This window comes from Erpetoichthys calabaricus, chromosome 8 (genome assembly GCF_900747795.2).
Source record: "Erpetoichthys calabaricus chromosome 8, fErpCal1.3, whole genome shotgun sequence".
Lineage (NCBI taxonomy): Eukaryota > Metazoa > Chordata > Cladistia > Polypteriformes > Polypteridae > Erpetoichthys > Erpetoichthys calabaricus.
In genome coordinates this window covers 192,950,888-192,968,895 of record NC_041401.2, presented here as the reverse complement: position 1 = coordinate 192,968,895, position 18,008 = coordinate 192,950,888, and the positions used below count along the sequence as shown (strand labels likewise).

General features: G+C 44.5%; 1 protein-coding gene across 2 annotated transcripts in view; it reads right to left on the bottom strand.

Moving 5' to 3' along the window:
• Nucleotides 1-4,366: 4,366 nt before the first annotated feature.
• The window catches only part of ramp1 (receptor activity modifying protein 1), a 112,874-nt gene continuing 99,232 nt past the window's right edge, over nucleotides 4,367-18,008 (bottom strand). For both annotated transcript variants that reach the window (XM_028808027.2, XM_028808028.2), the window contains exon 3: nucleotides 4,367-5,408. In XM_028808027.2, the coding sequence (XP_028663860.1) occupies nucleotides 5,153-5,408 (256 nt within the window). In that variant the 3' untranslated portion in view covers nucleotides 4,367-5,152. The remainder of the gene's footprint in view (nucleotides 5,409-18,008) is intronic.

The following is an 18,008-nucleotide window of genomic DNA, read 5'->3' as shown; positions in this document are numbered from 1 at the left end:
CTTCAGGGTTCAAAGCGGTTAACCAAATCCCCCAAAATGCACACATTTCCTGACTTTTTTGGGGGGGCTTTCTTGGGCTGAATGGCCTCTTGTTGCCCAAACTGTTACTTCGGACACACGGTCAGCTGCTGGCGCCACCAGCTGACTGATGCAGTCCGTTATTACAGGTGGGCAGCGCAGCAGGTACCCCACCTTGAATGATTAATCAGTACCTGAGGTTGTGGCGCCTTCAGCCAGTGCCAGGGGATAACAAAGCAGCAGGAAACACCAAGCAGGGGTCCTGATGCTCCTTCTGATTGGCAGACTGGAGCCGACCCCGAAATGTGAGGTTCCCACAGGAAAATGACAGCAAGAAGCCACCTGTGATGTGAGCGGGATGAGCGTCTGTGGGACTCATCAAGGCGGGCAGGCGGACCACCCAGCAGGCACACACCAGCGGAGGCGAGTGCCATTTCGGGAGCGGCGCGTCCTCACTGACGTTCGTCCTTGGAGTTTTAAGGCCTGTTGGTGTCCACGGAGTACACAGGGGGCTGTTGAACTCTTAACACTTCATTTTCATTTACGTTTTACATTTAGGGGGGCATTAACAGTTTTTATCTTTTCATAAAGACAAGTTTTAGTTTAGTATTTATTTAGTTGCTGTTAGTTTTTATTATTGTGGTGAAAGCCTCGATCAGGATGGGTAACTGACAAGATAAATAAACAGAAGAAGTGTTGGGGGTCCCAGCCAGGATTTAACCAGCAAAGTAGGAGGGGAAAAAATGTTGAGTATTGCAAAATAATGGAAGGAGAGCACAATCAGCACAGAAAATGGCCAAAGTGGTGTGAGACCTCCAAAATGTTACCCCAATGCAGGGCACAATGCAGACCAACCAGGGCCTGCCCAGACCAGGCGCACTCCTCCACAGCCCAAGTGGCTACTAAACTGCTTCTGCTGTGTCAGAAGGACCACCATCTCAGCCGCACTTGGTCAGTCGGGTGTTTATGGCAGAGTGAGCAGACAGAAGCCACTCTTGAGTAAATGGCAATGATGGCACGTAAAGAGAGCAGGAAGAATGAGCTTCCCTAGTCTGATGACATGAAAACTGAAGTCTTTGGTCCGAACTCCAAGCCCTTTACCTGCTGAAGACCACAAGCGGTTCATCTCCTGTCTCACTGATGTGGTGCTCCCGACACATATGGTTGTATGTTATGTACGTATGTATGTGTGTGTGCATTTCCCTGGAGTGTCTGACGTATTTAGTTTACCTTGATGGATTTGGTTGTCTATGTCCTAAGGGGAATTGCCCAGCATGATCTGGGAAAGGTCCTCTGTGGGCAGATTGGTGGGAAATTCAATAATAACAAGGAAGTGGATGGTGGCAAGGAAAAGGAAAAAGTTAGGAAGTCGACGAGGAGCCAAGTTATATACGCGAGTCCGTGCCAAGATCAAAAGGTGAGGGAAGTGGGAGAAGAGGACATTTTATTTGCTCTTTTGAAAAGAGGAACGTCTTTGGACGCTCGGACAAAAGCCCGTGTTGGTCTCTCGGGTAAGCAAATGACTTTCTTCTTTTGCTGGGGTCTTACTACATCGGGACACTTCCAGTACATTGAAGATATGGAGGTAAGGACGGTGTCTTTCATGTTCTACTTTTAGCAGTTTTCATTTTTTCATATTTTGGTCTGCAATGTATTTGTTATGGAGAGGCTGAGTGATATTTTGTTGACCTGTGTGGATATTGAATTTTCCTTTGACAAATTTCGTCAGATTATTGTGTTGGATGTGTCATCCTTCTCTGGCATTTTATTCGGAGTAATTTAGGGCTTAATAGTCATCTGATTTCCTGAATCGTGTTTAGCAAAACATACACCAGCATGTAGCGGTCCGATGCCGCGAAGATTCACACCGTTGGAGATGGTGATTTATTTTTTTTTTTTGCTGGAGATTCCAGGGATGCACCCAGCCTTGTCCCGACCCACACGCACTCACAAGCAGAGACAAAAAAGCCACCGGTAATAAAACAGCAAATAAAGAATGTATTAAATAATAATAAATGAAAACAACAATCTCACCCCAGTCCCTTTACTGCGATGTACAATAAACACGAAAACAAACCACAACAATAAACACTGACTATAAAGTCCATGGAAAATGGGAACAGATGAAATGCAATGATGGACGTAGATTGTCTATCTATCTATCATGCTGATCTCTGGACAGACAGACAGAGATAGATAGATAGATAGATAGATAGATAGTTGAATGTAAAGATTGGCCTACCGGTATTTTCTGATGAAATGAAAACAGATGAATGGGATCAGGAGCGCTCCTTTCTTCACAGGATGACAAGAAATCCTCAGACAGTCCTCGTGCAGGATGACACCAGACAGACCATACACCCAAAACGAGAGACGATTGAGGACAAAACAAGAATCCACAGGTATCAGAATGGAAGTTAGACAGCCAGGAACTTCAGACATGTAACACAAAATACTTCTCCTTTTTTGGTATCATTGGAACCCCCCCCCCCCCCCCCCCCCTTTAAAATGTTGCACTGCCCTCCTTGTACCCAACAGCCCCAGCACCCTCAGAAGATGACTAATCACAGCCACTGCTGTGAGATGAAGTTTCAATCCCCAGTAGCACCGCTACAAGCATTAATTGCCCTTTACGTGAATTGAGATGCTTGCCAGGTTAGCCAAGTGCACCAGGTGTGTTACACATGTACCTGTGTGTAGAAGGTCCCACAATTCACACTGCATGTCAGGACGAAAATCAAGCCAAGACGTTCAAGGAAAATCTCTGAAGACCTTCACAATAAAATTGTGATGAGGCAAAGATCAGGACAAGGGGATCAAACCGTTTGTAAAGCTTAGTGTTTGCTGGAGCACAGTGGCCACAAGAATTGTGACATGGAAGACCATTGGAGCCACCAGGACTCTTCCGATTGCTGGCCGTCTTGCCAAACTAAATAACTGGGAATGAAAGGCCTTGGTCAGGAAGGTGCCCAGAAATCCAATGGTCACTCTACCAGAGCTTCGGAACTCTTCTGTTGAGATGGAAGAACCTGTCTGTAGGATGACCATCTTAACAGCACTCCATCAATCAGCCTTACGGTAGACGGAAGCTACTCTGGCGTGAAAGGCATTCGACAGCCCTCACTTGGACTCCAAGAGCCGAAGGAAGAAGATTCTCTGCTCTGATGAGACAAAAATGGGACACTTTGGACACTATGTCAGGTGAAGGCCAGGCACCGGCCTGATACCATCCCTATGGTGAAGTAGGGTGGTGGCAGCAGCATCAAGGTATGGGGTGCAGGAACATTAACAAACCCACCCAAGAAGACTTGAAGCTGGAATTGTTGCCAAAGGGACTTCTACAAATGACTGAACGAAGGGTCTGAATACTCATGACTGACATATTTCAGTGTTTGATTTGTAATACATTATCAAACCTTTCTGAAAATATGTTGTCACCTTGTCATTATGGGTTATCGGGTATAGATTGATGGGTAAAAACAGTACATTTATCCATTTAGAAAATGAAACCTGCCACACAATAAAGTGTGCAGAAAGTGGAGGGGCTCTGAAGACTTTCTGACTGCACTGTATGTTTTTAGAGGAGGAAAGAGAGCTTTGTTCAAATGTCTTCACCGTCCCAAGTAGACGTTCAGAACCTTTACACATTTTTGACATGAAATTCCAGCAGAGCTTTATTCAAGGAGCAAAACACCACATTTTTATCCTTATTTCTTTATTTCATTTCATAAACAAAGTGGTCAGCAATCAACGTCCTCACATTAAAAAAAGCCAGATGGCTCAATAAGATCCATCTCCTGTGCATTTTGAGTTTCTCTCATTGGTCGAATTTCAGGCCATTCTTTCACGTTGGACTGTGGTCACTAAGTAAAGGGGCTACCATAATCTGCTCATGTCAGGACAACTCTGCTAGGTTTAGCTTTAGACTTTGTCCTCGCCGCTCCACTCCTCTGAATTTTCTTTTCCATGGCCGTTCTCCTTTAGGCCTGCTTATATGTTGGGGATGATTTAGCCGATAGACAGGTGGGCTTGTCATCCTTTGGAAGAATTCTGTCTTACAAAGCCAAATTCACATTTCCTTCTTCAATTGCAAATCATTTCAGTGCCTGAGTTAGCAGTGCATTCCTACACCTCAAGATGAACACCGCCATAGTCGACTTTCCGATGATATCGATTGATAAGCTGTGTGTGGTTTCACCCCCTTGTAAGATGATTCCCCACAAGATAATTCAAATCAAAAGATGATTCACATCCAAAAAAGTCTACATGTGACTCATGTCCACAAAACATTCCTACAGGGGTAGAACTGACACAAAAGTAGCAGGAGAACATTCTGGAAATGACCATATTCCCTATCACACCATAGCTTTATTGTATTTCCTAAGATGGATGTTGCTCTTTTCCAGGAAAAAAGCCCATAAACTGTACAGTTTCTGTTCATGAAATTAAAATAATAGTAGTAATAATAATAAAGAAAAGGAAAAAAGATATTCACTTGAGCACTTTTAGTTTAGTTTTAGTGTTTTTAAGAAATATAAAAATCTGTAATTTCTGGAAAATTAAATATGAAGTATGTGCAATTTCTGGTGGAGGTTGGATGCAATGACACATTTCTTTTTATCGGTTAGACTAAAATAGCAGACATCGATTATGAAATGTTGACACTACAATTATATTAACCCATTATTATTATTACTATTATTATTATTATAGAATGGAACCTTTGGCACAATTACAAAATTCCAAGTGAATGAACGTCTATGTACTGAAACAAAAGTGTGCGACAGTTAAAAGCTGTGGCTGTAGTACAGAAGTCTTTTCAATTAAAAAAAGAAGAACAGGTGTATTGTCCTCTGTCCACACAAGACCACCACTGGTTATAATTTCATTCTGGATCCTCCCGCATTCTCCTCCTAAGCTTAACCCTAGTTAGACTTACTGTTTTTCCACATTTTTGCTCCATCAAAAGCGTTTATATTCTCAGTTACAATAATATCTTCAAACCATTAAGTGATTCATGTTGGTGGCCGCTCTCCAAGTGTTCGTCACTCCTGCTCTCCTCTACCTCCTTCGTGGCAAGAACGTCCGTGGTAACACAGTCTATCTGCTTTATCGTTTTCTTGTTTGGTAAATTTTACACAATCCCCTCGCTGCGTTTGCTTCTCCACACTACCAGCACAGTCATAAGTAGCGTGACGATGATCGGCACCACAATCATTGGGCCCAAGATGTTGTTCGGAGGGTCTTTAGGCAAGCGGCCAGACAGTGAACAGTTCCTGAAGTAGAATTTGTGGACACCAATGAAAAATTCATCCACAAACTGGTTGGGCCAGTAGCATTTCAGTTCCTCAGCTACCAAATACGTGCAGTTGGTGAGCTCTTTATACGATCTGTGAAAATAAAGAAAGAAAAAGTTAGCAAGTGGAGATTAGGATGCCAATTGCTACTTAGAACTATAAAAAAAATCTCCAAATCCCATTTCGAAAGGACTATCTGAATATGAAGACACTAAAAAGTAATGCACTTTTGAATTTGATGACCGCAACTTTAACAATGACACCTTTGCAAAAACCAGGCAAGGAAAAAAACGGGCTACCAACGTGAAAGTTTACCACTCAGGCTACGTCCACAGAAGTGTGTGAGAATTGTCCAGGTGATGTATGAGGGAGGGAGGACTTGGGTTGGGGTAACGGACAAGATCTCAGTTAGAGGAAGTCTGCACCAGGGATCTTCATGAAGTCCTTACCTCTTTGACTTCTTTGAGTTGTGGGAAGATGGAAGAATGGAGAAGGGCTTTGGAAGGGCAGAGGGTTGAAGATAAACAAGAAGAAGACCGAATACTGTGAGGTTTAATGATGATCAGGATTCAGAGGTTTGCCTGCAGGCGGAGCTACTGAAGAGTCGATAAGTTTAAATATTTCAGATCAGTGGTAGCCCATGGTAGAGAGTTGGCAGAAATGAGAATGTGGAGTTACAAAAATGACAATCAGAGGTCAAACAAAAATGGGAGATATATCTAAGAAAGTACACGAAATTAGGGTGAAGTGGTATGGACAGGTGATGAGAAGAGACAAGGAATATTTGGGATAAAGATAGAAATGAAATTACAGGGGAGGAGAAAATGAGGGAGGCCAAAGCGGAGATGGATGGATAAAGAAAAAGAAGATCTGAAGGAAAAGGGCCGACTGGTGAGAAGGATTGAGCTGTTTGGAGACGGCTGATCAAACACATCAACCACACACATACAGTAGATGTGGGAAATGATGATGATGAAGAAGAAAATAAATCTAAGCCCACATTACTACGTTTTCATTTAAAAATGCAGAGTTTAGTCTCTTGTTTTCTTTCGTCCACACTACTGACGTTTTTAACCTCGAAACCTCTGGAAACACTGGCTTGACGTGGCTGTGTGGTGTCTTGCGATTCATTTTTGGGTGTCGTGGTATTTGTAAAGGTGCAGATGACTGTTCAGTTTTGGGCTTTGTTTTGATCTCAACTATGCCTAATTCTCCAAGTTACTCCAAAATTCTTTCTTGCTAGTTTGCTGGCGTAACACTTGTCTTCTCTAACAATTTAGTTAGGCCCAAGGATTTCTAGCTATGGTTACATCCTTTTTAAACATTTCTCTTGACTGCGACTTGTGTGTGTGTGTGTGTGTTTTGCTTTGATGATCGGTTCATCTGTTCTATCGGCTACTGCTTACCCTAAGCTCGTTTCCAGCCCTGTGGTCTTTTGTCTGTTCCTTCTATGCCTCTCATCTCCTTCTCCATTTTGGCTCAATATTTTTTCCTTGGATGTGTTCCTTCCTCTCAGGCAATGTCCACACTACTACATATCCATTTGAACACTCACTCTCATTGGTTCATGCACATCCTGTCGCCCATCCCTCATTGGATCCTGCTCATTACATTTCATTACTTAACTGGCCACTTTTCTTATTCCAACAAGTAATAATTATAATAAATTTTATTTATATAGTGCCTGTCCCATGCTTTACTTTTCAATATCATTCCTGGTGGCTCCGTAATCTGTACTAACCCCTACTCTCTCTTCTGTTCTTTTTCCAGTTTTCTGAGGTGTTGATCTGCACCACCACCACCTGATCAAAGCACCGTGATGTCCCTCCATTGATTGATTAAAGGCCAGAAGTCCACATGACCATCATCGTCATCATCATCGAATTCCTCCACGTGAAGCCTGAAAACCATGAGGACTGACTGAGATCATTGATGTCAGGTAGAATGCCCAGTAGGGGCTGGGTGGTCTCGTGGCCTCGGACCCCCTGCAGATTTTATTTTTTTTCCAGCCGTCTGGAGGTTTTTTTTTTTTTTTTTTTTCTGTCCTCCCTGGCCATCAGACCGTACTCTTATTCTGTGTTAGTGTTCCCTAACTCTATTTTCTTATTTCTCTTTCTTCATCATGTAAAGCACTTTGGGCTCCATCACTTGTATGAAAATGTGCTATAGAAATAAATGTTGTTGTAGCAGGCTGTGAGTACCACACCTGATTCTCTGGTGTCCCGACCGGGACGAGTGTTTGTTCCTTTCACAGTAGGTATGCCTGTTCAGATATACAGATGATGGCTGCCATCCAATGGTCATAGTCATCTCCCAGTACACATGATGGCAGTATCTCACTGGACGAATCTCCAAATGGATACCCGCAAAGCAGGACAGCCCTGTTGGGGTTCTTGGGTGCCTCCCTACTTTGAAGGGCTTCTGACATGCCCCTGCTGTGGCACCAGAAACACTCCTGGGACTGGCATAAAAGATGGTGGAAGCCGAGGCGGGAGGAGGTTGATGAGACTACGTGGTAGGTGTGGAAAGAGGAAAAAGAGCTTGCGACTTTGTTAAATTAGCTGAAATGGAGGAAGCTGGATACCAGTGATGGTACTGGCATAAATAAAGCTCTTTGTAGTTACATTTACATTTATTTGCTTGGCAGACGCTTTTATTCAAAGCGACTTACAAAAGAGGTAAACGTAATTGAGTAACATTAGGCTAAGGCCTGCTTGTTCAGCAAACACCTGGGACTGTGTCGTGCAATGGCGTCTGGTGTTTGGGTCTCGGTGGAGCCCCCTGCTGGCTACAGGACATCGAAGAGTTGCTGTCTATGGCACTTGCTGTGTTGCTTACCTGTTTGAATCTAATTGCGTTTTGTACAGTTTGAATGCTGCTTAACTGAGATTATGGATACTCCTGTTATGATCTCTTAACTTTTATCTGTTTTCTGTAAATTCCTGTGCAGTTCCTTTCAATCTACATATGGATTGTAAGATTATATGACTCAAGGAACTCAAATTTGCGGTTTCACTTTTTCAAGAACCTGTACTGGAAAAGTTTATTTAGCACTTTTAACCGCAACACCATTTTGTTTCCCATTTGGGTGCTGGTCTGTTAAGCTTCTGGTTCTGCTGTTTCCAGGGAGATCTTTCCCAGAATTCCCCAGTGTGTTCTCACTGGTCGTACCAATTTTGTGAAGATACACAGGTCACCCCATGAGTTTCTGGGGTATCCAAGCTTGTTGGGGAAATCTTGTTTCACTGCAACAAAAGATCTTATTTGAGTCCTTCCTGATTTTTTGTATTCCCTGCTATTGTTTTTGACTTGAAATTTTTCGATTGTGTTTCTGGTTTTGATAAAAGACTCCTCGTCTCTCAGTTTTGACTTTCCAGTTTCCCAGTATGTAAAAGAAGAGATTGTGATATAGTGGGTCTGCAGCTCCGAAAGAAGGGCTTTTTTTTTTTTGTAAATAATCCATTGACCGCGTCAGTCTCCGTGAATGCGCTCGCGCACTGCTGGGAGTTGAGGTAATTGGGCCGAGACACACCTCCACGTGAAGGTGCAATCATTCTCGATTGCTTCATTGGCTTCCTGCGGTGTGTGATTGAGACAATCGCCCACGGAACCATATAAGAATGGGCCGGCACAAGGGAAAAATAATGAAAAACGAACAAGTAAGAAAGAAACAGAAAGGAAGGAAGGGAAAATGAGAAAAAGAAAGGAGGTTATGGAGAGAAGGCGGCAGAAAGCTGTAAAAGGAGTGTTTGGCCGACACTGGATGGGGTCAGTAGGAAGCGGTCGCTCCAGCTGAGTGATTATAAGGAGTAAGGACGGCTCGCCATGTAAGGCCAGGAAGACAGTGGGATTCGAAGAGGCCTGGAATGGAGAGCCAAAGTGTGAGCACCCTGGTCGGTCAAGGGGCTCCCAAAACAAGAAGAGGGAGCGTGGAGCTGGACCCGTACCATCACAGACACATCAGATTCTTTACTGTTCATGTGGTCCCAAATACTCGCGTTCCTTATTCCTAGTTTCTGCCATTATATGCATTGTTCTTCCAGCTGAGTGCTCATTGGTTGTCAGCTGTCACATGCCCACAGAGCCCGCCCCATGACGTAACACGAATTTAAATCATTTGCTGCGATCGTGGTGAGTCGCCTGAGTCACTGGGGATGTCATACTACACGACTGTTTAACACAGAGACCACCGACTCACTACGATTCTGTGAATGAAGTCTGTGACTGAAAATCGCTTTTAAAAGTCATGTAATGTAACAGGAGATGTAGGGGCACAGAGAAGGTTCAAACACTCCCTGCATCCCTTAAACGCCACAGGATTTTTCCACAAATTACAGCAAAAATCCCCTTGGCGGTGTTGATACCAAATCTCCACGCTACTTTAACAGAATTGTCTTTTAGTTCTGCCCCGGCTGTACAACACACTTACCACAAGGTGGGATGTCAAGTCACGCCACAGCATTGTTTACCCCAGATTGTGACTTCCAGCCTTCACCTCAAGAAGAGCAGCAAGCCCACCTCGGCATATGGTGTCCTTCAATCACCTTCTGGCATGAATTAATGGACCCCTTTAAGCTCACCTTTCTTCATGAAACGCGCTGCCCTGTCTCGGCCCTGACATCCCACATGTTTGAAGCGTTCTCAGAGCACACCGAGTTATGTCCTAATGGCACTCGTCTGCTTGCTACCTCACTCTGAAATGCCAAGGGACAGCGAGCCCCTCAGCAGATGTCAGCGGGCAGGAGAAATTGAGAGTGAAAGTGAGAGAAAAAGAAAAGAAAGACCGCGAGAGAATGGGGGGAGAGAGGGAGAGAGAGAGAGAGAGAGAGAGAGAGAGAGAGAGAGAGAAAAAGAGACAGACAGACAAAGCGAGAGTGAAAGAGTTGAAGTCGCACAGAACATTTCTCTGTTTTAAGATGGACGAGTTTGCAGATTCGCCAATGCTTTTCAATGAGAGATTTTAGTGACAAGGCCAACTAAAAAAAAAGATTACAATATGCAAGCTTTCGAGGTAACTCAGACCCCTTCTTCAGAAATGTCGTACAACGCGATGTGTTTGAGATATCGGAACAAATACTGAACTGTCTCAGTAAATTTCTTTAAAGAATGAGTGGGCCACATCTCAATAAAACTGGTCCACGGGGTGCTGGGTGGTTTCATGTGGGAGGGTGGACAGACAGACAGACAGATGGGGTCTTTCACACACTGTATGTGATCACAACTAGAAAATGAGCAGGCAAGTCAATTATGAAGAGCAGGTAGGCCGGCCCACGGTGTACTGTATGTGTGAGTGCGATGAGCGACAGACACACTGGCGTCCTTAAATTTCGCACTGGAGGTTCCAAAAGGCTAACTGATTGAATCTGAAATAAAGGTGTACTTAAATGTAAATGTCCTGCATGCACTCTGCTTCAATTCTTGCAACACCAAAGAGCCTCAGTGACACGCGGGCCTGCTCAGCTGTCTTAAGTCCACTTCAGGCGTAATTCAGTTAAGCAGCTGCATTTGTTAATTGAGGGCAGATTTGGAGCGGCTGCATATTGAAGCTCAGCAGATGATAATTAATCCCAACAGAGATACGCTCGTTAGGAAAAGGAAACATTTCTTGAAAGGAAGTCCTGCGGATTCTGGAGATGCTGCTGAGGAAAGAGTCCAGTGAGCACGGAAAGAAAGGGAAGACCTGGTTAAAGCAAGAACAAAAACACACACACCGACAAATCTCCGCAGTAAACACACGGGCGAGGATCTGCTGATGACGTTGATACCAGCAATAAATCAGCACAAAGATAGCAATTCACACAAATTCTAAGTAACACGAGGGAAACGACACGCATTACCAAACAATCATTTGCCACGTTTAATAATACAATATACTGTATATGGTAATGAGAAATAATGGGACTTCAGCCTTTTTTAGTCCCTTTTATCTGTCTATTTTATATAGTGACTTGCACAACTATCATTCTGACTACTCTGTATAGTGTCTTTTATATCGATGTGTTCTTCTAATATAATTATAAATTTGTACTTGCTGTCTCCCGTGGCTGCACCTGTGTACAGTGACCCCCCGCTATATCGCGGTTCAGCTATCGTGCCCCCGCTACATCGTGGATTTATTAATACTATTATTATTACTAGGGGGCATTGCCCCCTGCTCACCCCCGGGTTTGGTTTACTGGATAAACAATTTAAAGAGATTATTTTCATGGGAATTGTTACGTATGCATTATTTTCATTTTTACTTTAAAACTTTTGTAAAAACAGTATTTGTCCTTTATTTTCTGCCCCAGGTGTGGCTAAATCTCTTTCTCGCTGCACTTATAACGCTGCTCGCATTGTGAAGTGCCTGAACGCGCGCTAAAGAGATGCGATCGGTTCAGCTGCTGTCTTGCTGCTGGCCAGCTGTGTGTTATGCTTGTCGCACTTTGCGTCAATCACTTAAAAGCCTGTACAGCAGCTGTCCTTTTGCCACTTCGCCTCTCTGCCACTCGCTTTGTGAAGGGGGGAGAGCTGAACGCAGGCTAAGCAGAAGTGGACGGATCAGCTACTGGCTTTGTGCTGCTTCTACCAAGATGCATGTTCTGCTTGTCACTCTGTGCGTTCTGAAGGAGAAGGAGGAGGGTGAGGGCTGAATGCACACTAAGGATCATCTGCTGGGTTTCTGCAGCTGCTGCTGGCAAGTTGCGTGTACTGCTTGTCATTGTTTTAAGAGCTGGGAGTACCTGAAGTTTGTCTGCCAAAAGCATTCCAACAACTGCTAGGTTAGATGTCAGTGAACTGGTTTTAAATGGTTTGTAAGTAGGGCGTGTCGTCAAAGTGTCTGTCCGAGATGATCTGGTCTCCATCGCTTCACTCAAATCTCTCCCCCGCTCCACGGATACACGCTACGCTCCTGCCACTTCGCGTTGTGTGAAGGGGGGAGCTGAATGCACGCTAAGGAGAAGTGGACTTTGTGCTGTTTCTGCTTGTCACTCTGTGCGTCAATCATTTAAAAGCTTCTGTCTCACTGCTTTGTCTTGCATAACGTTAAAATGTTTTATAATAGAGAGATGTTACTCATATCCTTAGCCCGACACCCACATATCATATGTGTTTACAAAGTGTGTTTTAATAAGTTTACATGTGTTTAAAGCGTGTAGGTGGGGAATTTTAAGGCTTAAACTATATTAAAAAATGTTTATTTATATGGTCTTTCTATATCGCGGATTTTCACCTATCGCTGATGGGTCTGCAACGTAACTTCCGCGATAGGCGGGGGGATCACTGTAATAGTGAAACAGGACAAACTTTAAAAATCAATAAACAAACAGGCATCGCTAGCGAAGGGGAGGCCAGAGGTAGAGCAACTCGAAAGAAGGCTGGCGTGTGAGTGAGGAGGGCCCCGCCCATCTCCCTGCTCCTGAGGCCCCACCCACCTCCCCCTCCCCTTGGCTGGCAGCCTCTCTCGGATTTGCACGATTAAATCAGTGCTGTAATTGAACTATAATACATAGTGTGATGAGAGAAGTCGCAAAATCAACCGGAATGTTCAAGTTCAAGTTCAAGTAGGCTTTATTGTCACTTCAACCATATACAGTTAGTACACAGTGAAACGAAACAACGTTCCTCCAGGACCAAGGTGCTACATGCAACATAAATTTACAACATAAATTAACAGAAAAACTAAACTAGCTAACTAAGAGGCCTAGTTAGCTGGCTAGCAGAGACAAGACAGATTGACCTAACATAAATTACCTAACATGAATTACCTAACATGAATTACAACATAAATCAACAAAAAACTAACTAACTATCTAAGGAAGACTTTTTTAACCAGACAGCAGACAACAAAGTGCACGTGCAATGTGCAAACAAAAGCAACAAGTGACAGTGCGACGAAAACACAAACGTAACATAATAATATGGTGTTGTGGTGATGAGTTGAGGTAGTGGAGAAACAGTAAACATTCCTTAGTTTAGCAGCAAAAAAAAAAAAAAAAAAAAATTAGGAAGTAAAGAAGTTAGTGCAAAAAGTAGACCAGTAATGGATATTGTGCAAAAAAAGAAAGCATTTACAGGTTGGTGTGTACGATAGTTTGGTAGTGTAGGTCAGTGTGTTTGCGCTTGTGTTGATTAGTCAGTCCAATCTCAATGTTTTGAGGTAGTTGAGTTAAGCTAAGTGATAATGTTTGTGTGTGTGTGTGTGTGTGCGTGCGTGTGTGTTTATCAGTCCAGTCCCTTTTTGTTGAGGAGACGGATGGCTTGTGGAAAAAAGCTGTTGCACAGTCTGGATGTGTGTGCCCGAATGCTACGGAACCTTTTTCCAGATGGCAGGAGGGTGAAGTGTGTGTGAGAGGGGTGTGTCCGATCAGCCACAATGCTGGTGGCTTTGCGGATGCAGCGTGTGGTGTAGATGTCTTCAATAGAGGGGAGAGAGACCCCGATGATCTTCTCTGCTGTCCTCACTATCCGCTGTAGGGTCTTGCGGTCCGATATGGCACAATTCCCAAACCAGACAGTGATGCAGCCGCTCAGGATGCTCGATAGTTCCTCTATAGAAGGTGGTCAGGATCGGTGGTGGGAGCTGGGCCTTTCTCAGTCTTCTCAGAAAGAAGAGACGCTGTTGGGCTTTCTTGTGTAGGGAGCTGGTGTTGAGGGACCAGCTGAGGTCCTTCTCCAGGTGGACGCCCAGGAATTTGGTGCTGTCGACGATCTCCACAGAGGAGCCGTTGATGCTCAGCGGAGAATGGTCGCCTCGTGTCCTCCTAAAGTCAACAACCATCTCCTTTGTCTTGTGAACATTCAGAGACAGGTTGTTGTCTTTACACCAGTCCGTTAGCCCCTGCACTTCCTCTCTGTACGCTGACTCGTCGTTCTTGCTAATGAGACCCACCACGGTCGTGTCATCAGCGAACTTAATGATGTGATTTGAACTGTGTGTTGCTACACAGTCGTGAGTCAGCAGTGTGAACAGCAGGGGACTGAGCACACAGCCTTGTGGGGCACCAGTGCTCAGTGTGGTGGTGCTGGAGGTGCAGTTCCCGATCCGTACTGACTGAGGCCTTCCGGTCAGAAAGTCCAGGATCCAGTTGCAGAGGGAGGTGTTCAGGCCCAACAGGCTCAGCTTCCCGATCAGTTGTTGGGGGATGATCGTGTTGAATGCTGAGCTGAAATCTATGTACAGCATTTGAACGTATGTGTCCTTCTTGTCCAAGTGTGCGAGGGCAAGATGGAGTGCAGTGGAGATGGCGTCGTCCGTTGAGCGGTTAGGACGGTACGCAAATTGCAGTGGGTCCAGTGAGGGGGGCAGCAGGGTCTTGATGTGTCTCATGACGAGCCACTCGAAGCACTTCATGATGGTGGGTGTAAGTGCAACAGGACGGTAGTCATTGAGACAGGACACAGAAGACTTCTTGGGCACGGGTACGATGGTGGTGGCCTTGAAGCACGTGGGAACGACGGCGCTGCTCAGAGAGATGTTGAAGATGTCGGTAAGAACATCAGCCAGCTGTTCTGCACATTCTCTGAGCACTCTGCCTGGGATGTTGTCTGGTCCAGCAGCTTTACGTGGGTTGACTCTGCGTATAGTTTTCCTCACATCCGCTGTAGTGAGACACAGCACCTGGTCGTTCAGAGGAGGGGTGGACTTCCTCGCCGCCACGTCGTTCTGCCTGTCGAACCGAGCGTAGAAGTTGTTCAGCGCATCTGGGAGGGAGCTGTCACCGTCACAGGCAGGTGATGTCGTCCTGTAGTGTGTGATGGCTTGTAAGCCCTGCCACATGCGCCGTGTGTCGCCGCTGTCTATGAAGTGATTGTGGATTCTCTGGGCGTGTGCGCGCTTCGCCTCTCTAATGGCCCGAGAGAGTTTGGCCCTTGCTCTTCTAAGGGCCACCTTGTCTCCCGCTTTGAAGGCAGAGTCTCGGGTCCTCAGAAGTGCACGCACTTCCGCAGTAATCCACGGTTTCTGGTTGGGTCGTGAGATGATGTTCTTGGAGACAGTGACGTCATCGGTGCACTTACTGATGTAGCTGGTCACTGATGAAGTGTACTCCTCCAAGTCAGTGAAGTCGCCATAAGTTGCAGCCTCCCTAAACATGTTCCAGTCAGTGCTCTCGAAACAATCCTGAAGAGCAGAGATGGCTCCTGCTGGCCAGGTTTTCACTTGCTTCAGAACCAGTTTTCAGAACTGTTCAAGCAATTTATAAAGAAAAAGACCCGATTTATTTATTTATTTTTTTGATTTTATTGAAATCACACAAAACTCCGTACAAATAAATCAATTTTTATAAACATAAGATCGAAAACAAATCAACCACCACCCCTGAGAAAGAGAGCTAAGCCAGCAGAGTAAAACTTTAAACTAGCAAAAATAAGTAAATAGATAAATGAATAAAAATAGAGTAAAAAAACAAGAGGGGAGAGAATCTGCTTCCTCAATTTAAATGCTTATTCTAAAATGTTACTGATCAGATCCTGCCAGGTTTTGAAAAAGTTCTGCACAGATCCTCTAAGGGAGAATTTGATTATTTTCCAGTTTCAGAGAATATAAAATATCACTTACCCGCCGACTTAGAAGAGGAGAGTTAGAATTCTTTCAGTTGAGCGAGATAAATCTATCCATCCATCCATTTTCCAACCCGCTGAATCCGAACACAGGGTCACGGGGGTCTGCTGGAGCCAACCCCAGCCAACACAGGGCACAAGGCAGGAAACAATCCTGGGCAGGGTGCCAACCCACCGCAGGACACACACAAACACACCCACACACCAAGCACACACTACGGCCAATTTAGAATCGCCAATCCACCTAACCTGCATGTCTTTGGAATGTGGGAGGAAACCGGTACATGCTAATAGTGTAGTAAAGGCAATTAATTTTTTTGTCCTTCTCCACTTTAAGCCCCTCTGTGAGCCCACCAAACACAGTTGTTAGTGGGTTAGGAGGGATTGGGACACCAAGGCTGTCTGAAAGGCATTTAAAGATTTGAGTCCAGAATGTTGTTAATTTGGTGCACACAGTCCAGAACATGTGGCCTAGTGAGGCTGGAGCTCGACTGCAAAGTTCGCTGGGTGGATCTTGTCCTGGAAACATTTTGGACAATTTTAAACGAGAGATGTGCTCGACATATAATTTTGAGTTGAATAATTGTATGCTTGGGCAGCACAGTGGCGCAGTGGTAGCGCTGCTGCCTCGCCGTTAGAAGACCTGGGATTCACTTCTCGGGTCCTCCCTGTGTGGAGTTTGCATGTTCTCCCCGTGTCTGCGTGGGTTTCCTCCCACAGTCCAAAGACATGCAGGTTAGGTGCATTGGTATGTGTGTGCCCTGCGGTGGACTGGCACCCTGCCTGGGATTTGTTCCTACATTGCGGTCTGTGCTGGCTGGGATTGGCTCCAGCAGACCCCTGGGACCCTGTGTTAGGATATAGTAGGTTGGACAATGACTGACTAATTGTATGCTTTGCACATATGGAGCTCGAGTGGATTCTCTGCATTGCTACCTTCCACTCCTTTCCTGAGATGTTGAGTGAGAGATCCTTTTCCCATTGTCCTCTTGGATCTTTGAAAGGAAGGGACTGTAAAATGTTTTCATATATTACAGAAATGCTGTCCGAGTCCTCAAGACTGATCAAAATTTTTTCTGGCCCAGAGGTGGGTGGGAGGAAAATCGGGCAGGTTCTGTTTAACAAAGTTTCTGATTTGAAGGTAGTGAAAGAAATGTGCTGCTGGAAAGTTAAATTCGGGAATGTAATCGTTCGTAGGATGCAAAGACGTTGTCTATGTATAGATCTCTAAGTGATTTAATCCCAAATGTTTTCCAGACATTAAAAACTGCATATGTTTCAGAGGGTGGAAAAAGGTGGTGGTTCTCATGAAAAAGACCCGATTTAAATCCGTTAAGTAGTTCTCTCGTGAAAAGCAGACAGACAGACAGACAGAAAGACGTTGGATTTTATATATAGACAGATATAAATTGTACTGTATATGCTCTCTTTAAAGCCTTTCTGCTTCATGCAGTGCCTTGCACGTTTTTCTATCAATCATAGAGTGCCTATCCTCATCTTGCACACTGCTCATTATTTCTATTCAGTATAGTGCCCTAAAAAATATTATATACCAGCTTGGACATTAGTCATTTGTAATGTGCCTTTAACATCTATCTGTTTACCTTATATAGCAACTTACCCATCATTCACTGTGTCCATTTTGCAGAATATCTTTCAAATCATTCAATTTTATATAGTGACCTGCACATCAAACATTGTATCCATTTGGTATAGTTCCTTTCACCTCCATCTCATTTATATAGCGCCTTTCACATCAATCAATCAATTAATAAATCGATCACAGTGACTTGCACATTTGTCATTTTTTTCCCAACTTGTATAGTATCCTTTAAAACACATTGCCTTGCATATCTATATCTATATATAGTGAACGATTCCAGCCAGACAGACACCAGGACACACAGAAGTCCCAAAGCACATGTGATTTATTCACAGATTTACAGTGTCCCAACAAGCACAAACACACTTTCTTTACTTTCTGACTCTGGCTCTCTGAATGGTGTCTGCTCTGCCCCTTATATAGGGCACCCAGATGTGCTCCAGGTGTCTGAGGGTGTGTCTCCGGCAGCACTTCTGGGTGTGGTGGAAGAGCTGCTCTCCAGGGCTCAACAGTAATTGTAGCACCTACTGGCGGCGGCAGTGGATCCC